Here is a 13,300-nt window from a genome sequence, read left to right as displayed (position 1 = left end):
TTTAGCTTGAGGGCGTTTGAATGTACATGCTGCGTTTCTGTCAAGAAGTTTTTTGTTGTGCTTTTTTGATGGGCGGTATACAATTCATTCAAATGCTGGTGGGGAATCATAGATTTCTGGTCCAGTCCAACATGAAAATACTTTAAATAGCCATGAAATGGTTTAATGGTTGATGTGTTCCTAATAAAACAGGAAGCTTGTCCTTTTATTATGAAGCCAAATGCTTTTAGTTTACGTTACAAAACCACACATTTCAGTCATCTCCTTCACAACCAAATTATGGTTGTGAAAGAAAACAAAATGTGAGCGCGAGGACGTAACAAGACACAATCAACCACTATTTGAACCATTACAAGACTAGTTAAAGATAGGTTGTATTTCTGCTTTTAGGGGAGTGGACGTTCTCTTTTTTAATATAATATTTCAATAATAAAATATATAAAATATATAGGCCGCGGAAAAAGTTAAGATACCATCCAAAGTCCATTTTAAGGTTTTTTTAAATTCAATATTTATACGTGTTTAGGTAAAATTATTGTTTTTTTTTTCATTCTGTGAACTACTAACAATATTTCTCTCAAATTAAAAAATATTGTTTCTTTTTGCATTTATTTGCAGAAAATAAAACCTGGAGGAACAGATCAAAATAACAGAAAAGTTCATATTCCCTTTTAAGCAATAAAAAAAATGTGTACATGTATTTAGGAAAGGTTTTAAATGTGATAACCTGTATTTTTATCACAGTTTTATGTGTCTTTTCATGCTGCCAGTCTTTCACATTGCTGAGGTTTGATTTTGTTTAAACTGACTGTGGACTGGAATGGCCTCAATACATCTAGAAATGCCGATTATATGAAAATTTGTATTGGTTTCTTATTTTTTTCAGAGGCTTTTTTTATATATATATATATATATATATGCATGCATGCGTGCGTACGTGCGTGTATAATATTATATACAGAACTCCAGTTTAGGTTTCAAAAGGTCTTTCAGTATGAAGTGCAGTATTCTTCCCATAATGCCCTGCTGCAGGACAGACTTCATAAACACAGCAGGGGCAGAGCGGATCAGTTACATTATTGGTCTTATTCTGAGGCCTAATCACTTCCATACTCTTCCTCTTTACTGAATCTGAGGAGTGTGTCTAGTCGGGGAGTGTTAACTAAAGCAGATGGCTCGGCTGCTCCACTGAGGCCATTGGCTGCTTTAATAAGCTTAACATGCTATATTGATCTGCAGCCAAGATCAATTGGCGAAGTGTTTGGCTTTGAAATTAGCGTAGCGCCAGAAAAAGCATGGAAACGCTGAGATGGATTCCCACGTTAATCCATCCAGTATGACTGAAATACCGGTGTTTTAGAGGAATTAAATATGTGGGGAAATGGAATTAAATATGCATGACCGTTATCTCTGTCTGTCTGTCTATCGGTCTATTTCAGCTCTAGTCTATCTCTACACGCTCATATATTTCTATATATTTATACACATTTTATTTGGATTTCGGTTGGATGTGATCTCCCATCCCTTAGCTTTTGTGTTTCTTGTGGTGTTCATGTGAAACGTGCAGTTTCTCACGGCTAAGGGCAAATAAGCTGTTTGCCTATACCTGTCACATGTGATTTCAGCCTTACCGTTCCTTTGACTTCATCCACTATAAGGTATTTCCATTAACCCACATCCCCCCTCAATCCCCTCAGCTGCCGTTCTCTCTGCACCAGTGAGGAAATTTAAATACCTCTATTCTTGGAAAAAAAGAGCAAGGGGAAAAAAAGAAAGAATAATGACAGCAATTTCTTCCCTATCTCTGCTTGCTGGCTTGCGAGAGAGTGTCGTTTAGCGCTACCTGCGTTAGCGACAGGCACGCAGATGAGAAGCGAAAGAGAGCAGTTGATTAAATCATCAAGTCGCGGCGCAGAAAGTCAATTCTGCTCACCGTCTACAATGATATCCTTTTATCCTGACGTAATGAGCTATGGCACTTTTGCATCGGGTAATGCGATGAGTTCTATTAACGCGTTCCATTTGCTTCACAAGCAAGGGCGAGTCATTTCGTTCCTCTCATATCTCCACAATCAAACCGATAGGCTGTGCGTCGTGCAGAGAGCGCTGACGGAGACGCCAGCGGCGTTTTTTTATGGATCACAACACACTGGAAAAAATACATTTCGCTCATTATTTTAACTCTATGTGAGTTCTGACACAAAGGCCTCGGGAAGCCTTCATGGCATTGTGCATGCTAAATGGACCGTCACGGCTCGTGTGTGTTTCTGAAATTTAATGGGTAGAGCGTTGCGCAAAAGTTGTGGGTTCGATTCCCAGTGAACACACATACTGATTAAATGTATACCTTGAATATACTGCGAGTGGGTTTGGATATAAGCATCTGTCAAATGCATAAAAGTAAAATATACGCCGTTACTCGTGCAGTGATATGTGATTCATGTTATTTTTACAGTTATACTAACAGTGTTACAGTGCTGGCAATGGGGTTTAAACATGTGGCTGTACGTGTGCTTTCTGGGTGTGTGTTCATTGGGTATGTATAATACATGAGCTGAGCATTATTTCGCCAGCTCACCGCAGAACCTCTGGAGTCCCCTTGGACCGGAACTGTAAATTGGATGCTGTTCACCAGACCCTGTATTAGGTCAGATGAGGAAGGCTAGCCAGAAAATACTCTCTTTCTAACCCGACCGTTCCTTCTTACCACTTCCTGTCCCTCGTGTTTAGTCCTTGCTAGACTGAAAACTCCCAAAACTGTCAATCATTCAGAGCTGCCACTGGGTTAAGCTCCACTGGGTGTAAATGGCCCTGAAGATGCTACTGTAAGTCCCCCCCCTCTCCAAGCCTTCATTAGGGAATCTATGCACTGAATACATCAACCTAAGCCAAGTCATCTGTCCGCTTATTGCTAATTAGCAGATAAAGAATGAAGTGGACCTTGAAATTACTATTTTTAGCTATTTAATATTATGCTGTATTTATTCATGACTTTTTCATTACCGTGTTTATCACCTTACCACGCTCTTCTCCTGTGTTGTTTTTAAAAAACAAAACCCTACAGTTTACTCCACCTTTTTTATTCATAATTTAAGTTTTGAGGCTCTATTTCTGTGTTTTCTTAATATATTATTTTCTATGGAATTCAACATTACATGCCGTCAGAACCATGCATGTCTTGTCAATGATCAGAATTGACCATTTTTATAATTTGTTTAATGTTTTGAGTTATGTTGCAACAAGCTACTAAAGTGCATCGCTAATTTCCAATAGTCGTATATTTTGCTACAGTGTATCATTCAAGGTCCAAATACAAACTGTACTGTATTTAATTCTTATCCAAGATTAAGGACCATTCGTTTGAATTTATACATTTTTATATAAAGTTACTTAGACCTTAATATATTTTAGTCATGATGCATACCATATTTGATTGTATTATTATTGAAAAATAATGATTGTAAAAGTACTGCTCTTAAGAATCCTGCTTTATGTCAACATACTATTCCAGTTGTGTTGAATTCTTCTTCTCTTAAATACACATTTAAATCTTGGGTAGGATCTTTACTGCAGCGATGTTCTCTGAGACATGATGATAGTTGGACTCATACTCTAGTTGATGTCGGGGCGAAAGAGCCCTGCTGGTGGTAATAGGCAGATGTAATGAGCCCTGGCCACTGAGTGAGATAAGAACAGCTTCTTCCTGCTTAGACTTTTATTACTCTGCTGATGAGCTGTGCAGTGCCAGACTGCTGGATTCAGATTTCCACAATTTAATGGATTTATATTAAAAAGCAGACTCGTGGTTGAGATGTGTGCAGTGTTCTGATTTTCTCTTTGTCTTTCTTTTACAGTGTGACAGCGAGACTGACCAAGAAGACAAGGTAACATTAAGTCTTATTTTTTAGTGATGGACCAGATGAACACTGTATTTACAGTATGTTTTACGCACAAGAACATACAATTCAATTCAATTTTTTCTTTCTTTTGCGTTTATTAAACTAAATAAGTCTTCTTATTTAATTATTATTCCCATTTTTATCTTTCATTGACTTGCTCATATAATGTTTAGCATATTATGTACCTGCCAGATCCCTGCGCTCTGCAAGCGAACAACGTCTTGTGGTGCCATTCCAAAAAGGGAAAAAATCACTCTCATGTACCTTCTCTGGATCTGTTCCACATTTGTGGAATGATCTGCTCGCTGCTACAAGATCAGCAGATTCTGTAGCCATCTTTAAGAATCGTCTGAAAACACATCTCTTCCGTCAACACCTGACCGATTAGTACTGGCTTCTATTTCTTTGCTACTCTTTCTTAGCTTTGTATACTGTGCTGGGCTATATGAGACCAGTTTTTACTGCACTTATGCATTTTGTTGTCCTTATGTTACTCCAATTGCTTCTATTGTTTACCTTATTTGTAAGTCGCTTTGGTTAAAAGCGTCTACTAAATGAGGAAATGTAAATATAAGTGCATACCAAATCTTTCTGCCAGCGATGATGTCATTGTAATTTTTGTATACTGAATTTAGGGAGTAGCTGTAGGCAGGGCCGCATTAATGCACAGGTTTATCTGGGCTAAAAAAAAGTTTCTGTAAAGTGACTTTGTGTTCTGAGTCTGTCACACAACAGAAAAGTGTGTTATTAACCACCTGGGCAAATTTGAATGTAGAAAAAAAACGTCCAATTCAATAAAATAAGTTAATAAGTAGGACTCTCTGTTCTCAAATGCTGGGGGCGTGTTCGCTGATGGTGTTGAAGCCACGCCCACTCATGTCGCTTAACCAACGTCGAGTCCCCAGCCCAGTAGGCTTTATGTGAATTATGTGAATATGTTTTAAGGATTTTAATTCAAACACACGCGAGTCAATGCAAAGTGATTCTCCTTCCGTTTGGATTTTTCTCCTTCATCGATTCGCGTCCGCGTTACCACTTGCTTGTTATTTGACGTGCGATTTGTTAAGTTGGGCAGAGTGAGAGCGTGAGAGAGCCTGAAAACGTCTGCGTGAGTGCTTACAACCCTGAGCTCGTGATTGAGCAGACACCTGATAGGGAAGGGTCCATGCATGCTCGGATGCTCCATTGCGGGATAGATCTCCCGTTTTAGCCCCGCCCAAAAAATCCTGAACAGAGAATTGGTGAAAAACTTTTTAACTCCACAATTCAATAATTCAAAGTTTTTGTAATGTGTTTCAGAAATACATTACTAACATCTATAATGTGTTTAGAAACAATTCTTAGAATTCTCTTTACCCGGACGTTAAGCCCAGGGCCCCAGGCTGGGGGCGCCCCGGTGATGACGAAGAAAAATTCGGAATATGTATTTAAGTTATACTGAGTGCAAATAGCCCAACTTGTTCGTGACAGTATCTGAATGTTATAGAGAAAGAGTACGAATGACAACATTTAAAAGAGCGACTCCAATGGCGTAAGACGTCAAGTCTGTAGTTAATGGCTTTGACGCCGGAGACCCGGTTCATTCCAGATCATTCCAAATTTGCCATTTTACCTTTTTCCTTTACATATCACAAAAACGTTTGTTTTCAATAAAATTAAGAATGTATTTGAAATTTGTTTTTGAAAGTGTTAAATCATAAAATGTAGGATAAAGATAGGACCAAGTGTAGGTCTTTGTTATCTCAATAAGTTAGCATTATTCTAATCATTTTAATAACTGTAATGATTTACACTCTGTTATTCTTGCAAAATGTTTAATGCAAAACAATACAGAGGTGCAAACAGTAACGTTAGCTGCCACTATTTATACAGTAAGTATCAATAGCATCTGAATACTATTTATACTTAATACAGCTTTTTTATTTTGTGTAAAGCGTATCAAAGTAAGGAAGGAAGACAGGTTTGGCTTTACTGGGGATTGTGCTTTTTTTGACTCTGACAAATTTCAAAACAAAACCTGCACTTTCTGCGCATGTTCCTGCTTCTGCACAAACACTCGCTTATATTAAATATATATATTTGGTCGTAGCTCTCTCGCAATGTTCAGCATACGCACAGGAGTCCTCATACCAGTTTCTCTCTCTCAGCTTTCAGCTTTTCGGCTGCTTTTCTCCGGCCCCCCGAAGCCACTTTCTGCAACAAGACAGGTGTGTGTTATTTGCTCTTGACCCTCAGAGCTCCTCTTCCAACTCTCTCTCCTCCCGCAGACTTCGCTAAATCCCGCCCCGATATCGCTACCAGATATTACCAGTACCAGAAACTACTGCTACTTAAACTTAGTGTAAATAGCTGCTGGCAATAACTCATTATGGAACCTGAAGTTAAATAGTGAAAATGTTTATTTTCCAAATCATGTTTCCAAAAAACTTTAATAAGAGTAATTTGTATTTTAAACTATTGAAAAAAATGATCAGACAATTAGATCATTCATTTTTTATACGTACTGTAAACACAAGGGCATCCTGCGGAGCTGGTTTAATGTGCAGTATAGTTAATGCAGTGATATTTGTGTAATACTTACTGGTTTAGGTATGTTGTTAATGGCATTTATTTCTGCAAAATAAATGTGGTTATTAAGACTGTGTGAATGTAGGCTGTAATTCTGTTAGATGAAGGGCCCCTCAAGAGGTTGAGCCCAGGGGGCCCTTACAGTCTTAATGCGGTCCTGGCAGTAGGTGCAGCATTAGTAATTGTAGTATTAGTAAAAGTATGATTAATATTGATACCTTCTGTTAAAGCACATTTTTATTCTTTCTTTAATCAAACCTGAATCAATGAGAATCCAAAATTAGACTCTCCTTAAAAGTGTGTGTTTCTGTTTAATTAGAACTACCATCTAGTTAATGACTGTGAGACCAGCTTAATTAACTCTGCATTAATTATGAATAGCTAAATGGTGTGCGAAATTTAAAATGAACATTTTACACACTTTAATGTGCAGTGCTGTATTTATATATGCTATCCACAGGCGGTACGGTACGGTGATGTTGATTTGCCTGCGCTAGATGGAACGGAATCCGTCGAACTCGCATTATTGTTTGAGTCACATTCATAGTGTAATTACAGTCAAATTCAGTTTTTTTTTATGTGGGAATTTTCATTTAACAGCGCTGTAGGCAAAGACCAATGCAAACTAGGCATGCTAGAAAAATCTTGCCACTTGTTTACGCGCGACGACACATTAGCGTTATAAAAAAAAAACATGTTGTTTTGTGTTTACTCTTTTGATCGTTCCACATTTTGGAAACCAGTGGATGTTTGGTGAAGACGACTTAAATTATCCATGTCACTCAGAGCCCTTTTGTTGTGCGGTGTAAGACATTAAGCGCTGTTTGGCTCGCTGCGTTCCTGGTTCTCATTATTCCTCTAATGATTTTTACAATGTCATGTCATTCTCTTTGCCTTTGACTAATTATGTGTCAAAACAATGGAGGGGTTTATTCTGTAAACAAAGAAACGAGAGCTCTCTCTCTCACACACACACACAAACACTTCAGAGAGATCTCTCCCTGTCAATAGCTCTTTGTGCGTTAAAATGTGTCAACAAAACCATTGGGTGAGGTTAGCAATGAGCGACCGCTCTGTAATATTTCCTCGCTTTCAGTAGGCTACGGTATATACTCGGCAGCCGTTGGGAAGGAGGACTTGTCACATTAATGGGTCAGTTCTAGTCATCCGCAGACAAACTATCTCTTTTTATTCTCCTCCGGCACAAATCAGGAAATGAAAAAAAAATCACTTTAACTATAAAAACAGATAGAACGGCGTGCACAAGAGTTTCCCACAGAAAGTGATGTCATAATGCTGTTTTCTGCAATAGAAACGCTTCCCTATCTTTACAATCAACATCAAACCTGCATTCAATGTACAATTTTGACTTAGAAACTAGACAGAAATAACCATATGCTCAAACACATGCCTTTATTGAAGCCATCTTAAAAAGAAGGGCGTAGTGGCCGTATAAATAGAATACATTTAAAAGAAACGCTCAGGAATGTCTGAGCGGCTTCAAAACAGCTGTACTTTTATTATTTGGAGATTATGAGCTTGAATGGGAACGCATGTGTCTCAGTGTGTGTGTCAGAATGTGTGTGGACGTGTGCATGAAGTGCGAGAGCGTTTAATGGCCTTTTGACATCTCGTTTGTGTTAGCTGGAACGGAGCGAGAGATTTATTAAACTGTACAGTCTGTACACTGTTCATCATGCAGGACGGCCTCATCCAGCTGGAACCGGGCCCTGGTCCTGTCTGCCCTCTCTGGCTCACTCTGCTCGCTCTCCCTTGCTGCTGGATGAATTGGCAGCAGGCAGGGCCCAGAATGCACTGAAAGCGTTCGGATGGCCCTGGCAACTGTGACGAGCCTCAACCTTCCAGGCTCTTGGCTTCAATTCTGTCTCCGGCGGCCCTCTCTCTTTCCCTCCCATGGTTTCGAACTCACTTTGCCAGGGATCTTATTCTCACCTCTCGTCGCAACCCGCTCACCCGCCGGACCCCAGGCCTCCGCCCCCTGTCCCGATTTGTGTGCAGCAGAAGTGTCTGTTATTAGAGAGAGCAGGTAGGACTCTGTCCTTCTCATTACCAGCCGCTCGAGGGGGATTATTATGTGTGGTGTGGCTGGCAGAGAGAGAGATTCTACCGCCTGACGGCCTGTTTGATGTTCCACGGCTACCCGGATCCAATAACGTCCCATTTTCATGGCGCAGTTAACACTAACAGGTCTGCGCCATCTGAGAGCGTTTAAAGACCGTTGAGGCTGAAGTGAATCTGCAGTGACTTTAGCCAGTAACAAATCGGCACATGTGCTCAGGCTTAGTGCCTCTCAAGGCCTATAGAAAGAATCTTTTCATTGGAATCATGATGCAGTAAGTAGCTTGCAGTGGCGTGACTTTGTATTTATAAGTGGTGGACTGAGATGATGATAAGCAATACTTTAATAAATTATAACTCTTAATAATAACTTGTTGGGAATATTTTTCATATATAGTGGGCGGTCCGTCCTTTGGTGACTCCCCTTTTCACACTTCCGATGAAACGGTCATTATGTTTAGTATTTAGGTTTGTGGGTTTGTAAGTTTAAAATATATAACATATGAGAATATGTTATCGTAATGTATTTTACAAGTTATTGTTATGAAGATGGTTGAATTAGATATTTTATACATTGCAAATGAAAATGTAATTGTTATCACAAACGTTAATTCCTTTCATTATAAAACCAAAGCTTTTTCAAACATAAATATAAGTATAAATCAAAATAAAATAAATTTGAATGTAAATAAATATAAAAATGAGTAAAATTAACGATCAAGTAGTAAAATAAAAATCGAAGACAATAAGAACCCAGAATAGATGGGAATTTATATATTATTTATATGTGTGTGTGGTACTGCATATTTGTAGTAGTGTAGCACTTCTTCATTATATTTTTGTTTTAGTTTGTAGAAAGAGCAAAAATCCATGAGAGATTGCGTACACAACCTACCTGGTAATCTAAAGCATGTGAAAAGACACTTGTTTCTGTGCGTTGATTTTATTCATCGTTTCACCTCTGTTTATGAAATATGAAATCAATACCCTGTGTGACCACCTTTGGCATTTTGGCCTTGGTACAGAGTTTTTAGCTAGTTTTGCTGTTCCAAGTATGTTGTGTGTTTGCGTTTTGCTATTTTTATATTACGTTTTAACTAATGTATATAAAAATATATTTCAGTAATATTTTTTGTAAGTAATGATTGGAAACCACTTTAAACTTAACATTAAACCACTGAAAGCAAAGTGTGCTGAAAATGGTTTTATGTGTACTAATCAATTATCAGCCCATTACCTTTAAAAGGTAGCTGTATATGACAGCTCACACCGGCATGGAGAGATTAGTCTTAAGTACCTTTAAGCACCCACCTTTGGCTCTAAATGAACGCCCTTTCGCATTTTAATGTACTTGATGAGGTCTTAAAAGGGAAAATAAGAGGACCTTTATCACCGAATTCTTTTAACAACCCTCGCCCCCTAGCTCTTCTCACCGGCCCTTCAGTCCTTCCTGCATATTTCTCTCCTGTTCTTTGTGTGGCCAAGGGCAGAGGACAGCATTTGAAAGCAGTTGTAGCTTTATTAGCGGCTCCGCGCGGAGAAGTGCTGTAATTTCGCTCACTCTGCTCTCGATTGCGACCTGCACTTTTAAGGTGACGCTCAGAAACATGTGTATCCTTGACACCGAACCACGATTGCAATTGCAGATGTGTTTGCGAAAAACGCCTCGCACCCTTTTTTTCTCTTCATACCCTCGTCCGCCTCTGTTCTCATCTGCTCAAGATGTTTGCCCTCAGGCGTTTGTAGAGGAGAAGATACACATTAGTTTCTCCATCACTCGCTGGCTCACGTAACGTGTTTTATCTCCATTCCCGTGCGAGAGCGGGCCGGGTAATAAAGCTTCGCGAGCGAGTTGTCAGCAGTATAAGATTATGTGTTTTGCCCTTCTTGCATCCAACAAAGGAGGGGTGGGGGGATGTGGGACTGAGCGAAGCGGTGTTTACAGCCTTGAGTGGGCGCTCCTGAGGCCGGGACCGGGGCTGATTGCTCTGGAGTGGCCTGTCAGCCGGTGATTTGTCACGTACTTTATCATACTCGTCAGTCCACCGAGCGTTGTCATAGCTAACGTATCGCCACGCGCTTGTACCGGCCGTGTAGGAAATTTGTATTTACTTTGGGGTTGGGGGCGAGGGAGGGAGGAAGAAAGGGGGGCGGTGGTGTAATTTGTTCCTCGTGGATAATGTGACCCTGAGTGGAGCCGGATCATGGGTTAGTTGAAGTGATATTTTCCGGTAATGGTAGTCGTACATCACGGCTGTCAGACGGAGTTAGGAAGCATGCATGTAACAGCTCCATTTCAGCCACTGCAGGCATCTGGGATTATTTTCATAACCAAGTATGACAAGACCGCTCTGTGGAGTGCATTAAATTTTTACTGGCTTTTCTTCCTTTGCTCTTTCCCTCCCTCTCTTCGCTCCCCACTGGGTTCAGTGGCTTTTCCCCTGAGCCGACCCAGAGCCGAGCGGGAGGGCGGAGGGTTTCGGGATGGCAGGGTGATTGATGCTCGGGGGACCCGGCGTCTTTCATCGAGGCCGGGCCGAGTCGCAGACCTACACCGGCACCCTGCTGCTGCTGTGACTGTCAAAGCCACTCGCCGACGGTCCCACCGGGCCGCGTATTCCTTCTCTCTTACGCACACGCGCTCTTTCGCTCCCCCGTTGCTTTTATTCATAATGACGTGTTTATTTCTTAATTTCCTTCTTGTGCTCTGGGGCTATTTTGATCCTTTTTATTTCCAGGCAAGGTCAGCGTTGTAAATGCCAGAGCGGAGGGAGACAGATCGGTGTGGAAGGCTAATCGCTGGGATCCTGGGGGCGGGCGAACAGGCAGTGCTCATTATAGAGGCCTACCGCAAAAATTATGTGACGACCTTACAGCCCCTCAGACCTGCCAGACAGCAGAAGGAGAGAGCGAGAGAGCGAGGGAGAGAGGGCAGGGTGATGCATGCTGCCTGATGGATGGGCGGGTCAGCATTCTATGCAGTCACAAACCACCCCTTCACCCTGACCGTCGCCCTCATTTCTATATGCTTAAATTAAATAGAATCTCTCTGTGTTTGAGAGCAACTTTACATAGGACTTCATGGCTCAGAAAAATATATATTTTAGATGAGCGGTTTGTGTGTATGAGTGACATATATTTTGCAAGACAATAGATATTTAGCAAGAAAGTTGTGGGAAGCCACAACATTGCTGGCAGTGATCATTTAATTCAAATGTATTTCTTTTTTTCACAATATACATATTTTAACAGGGCTGACAAATGATTAATCGCATTGAAAATAATAGTTTGTGTTTACGGTACATATGTATGTATGTGTACTGTGCACGTCATTTTGTATTTATAAAAACATACATAGATGCTTTTATTGAAGAAAAATATAACAATTTATATATAACTGAACTAAGAAAATAAGTCTTGTTTTTAGTAAAAAAATATGAAAGTGAACTTTCCTCTAAAACAAACAAAAAAATCTGCTAATGGGGTAAGAAAAAAAATCTTGAATTGAGTGACTTAGAAAAAGATAAACATTAATTCAAAATTATTTCCTACCCCATCGGCAGATTTTTTTGCTTGTTTTAATCACAAGTTCACTGAAATTTCATATCTTTTTTCTAAATGCAAGACTTATTTTCTTAGGTCACTTTGCTCACCGAGAAAATGCATCTTGTTTTTTTATGTATGAAAGTCATTTTTTGCAGTGCATGTACAGTATGTGTATGTGTTTATAAATACAAAATGAATATACACAGACATGTTAAGTAAACACAAACTTAATGCGATTGTTCACGATGAATAATTTGACAGCCCTCATTTTTTAATATATTTTTTAACAGTGAACTGTAATATATTATTACTAGTGAATATTGGAAGCAGATCATATTTTTATCTATTTACTACACATTATAGATATAGCTCTGCACTGTACTGTACGCTACGATACAACATGACACGATACCGCACCATTTAATGGACCATTTTGCAAGAAGGAAACACCGCAGATAGCACATATACATCTAGTCTAGTTAATGTCTGCATTTACATCTGCAAGACGTCTCTAAGATGTCTCCTGTTAGATGTCAAATAGGCGTCTAGAAGATTTCTTTACAATATTTATGATTTAGTATGTAAAACTGCAAAATATGAGTTTAATATGTTTTCACCCTGCAGTACTGTACCGTACTACACAACATTACGCTATGCTATGCTATGCTATGCTATGCTACTCAGTACTGCACTGGGCTTTGCTATGGTATGCTATACTACTGTTCTAAAGCAGGCCATGCAGGTTTATGTATCATATCAGTATCTGTTATCACTTCCATAATAGTTAATCCCTTCAATATTTACCTGCATGCTGTATTTCACACATGATAGAAAACTCAACAGTTTGTTTGTGTGCCGATGTTTCATGGTAGAAATGGTGACTTGCAGCTATTGTTTGTGCTGCGCATAACCAGAGAAGCGCTAGGGCACCCGAGGCAACCAGTAATGACCCCTCCGACCCCTGCTCGCAAACACAATCACACACACACACATATTTACACACGTCCTCCCCTCCCTCCATCACCCCCAGCAGGCAGAGCTCCATTCTGTCACGCTGTATATCAAGGCGCTAACGCCCCCCTCTAACATGTGGACAACTATAGACTTGTTAGTGTCCATTCAGCATCTTCCTTTTTCTCTCAGGACACAGCCAGCCCTGCTGATGCCTCCAGATTCCTTACACACACACACACGCATGAGGGCCCCTG

At 40.0% G+C, this 13,300-nt stretch overlaps 1 protein-coding gene across 8 annotated transcripts in view; it reads left to right on the top strand.

Moving 5' to 3' along the window:
• auts2a (activator of transcription and developmental regulator AUTS2 a) overlaps positions 1-13,300 on the top strand; it is a 278,605-nt gene that overhangs the window by 176,565 nt on the left and 88,740 nt on the right. For 5 of the 8 annotated variants that reach the window (XM_056736573.1, XM_056736574.1, XM_056736571.1 and 2 more), the window contains exons 5-6: positions 3,855-3,884; positions 6,047-6,106. In XM_056736573.1, coding sequence (XP_056592551.1) covers positions 3,855-3,884; positions 6,047-6,106 — 90 coding nt within the window. The remainder of the gene's footprint in view (positions 1-3,854; positions 3,885-6,046; positions 6,107-13,300) is intronic. The other 3 variants (XM_056736577.1, XM_056736576.1, XM_056736575.1) reach the window with 1 other exon arrangement.

This window comes from Triplophysa dalaica, chromosome 22 (genome assembly GCF_015846415.1).
Source record: "Triplophysa dalaica isolate WHDGS20190420 chromosome 22, ASM1584641v1, whole genome shotgun sequence".
Classification (NCBI taxonomy): Eukaryota; Metazoa; Chordata; class Actinopteri; order Cypriniformes; family Nemacheilidae; genus Triplophysa; species Triplophysa dalaica.
This window is presented reverse-complemented; position numbering and strand designations above follow the sequence as displayed.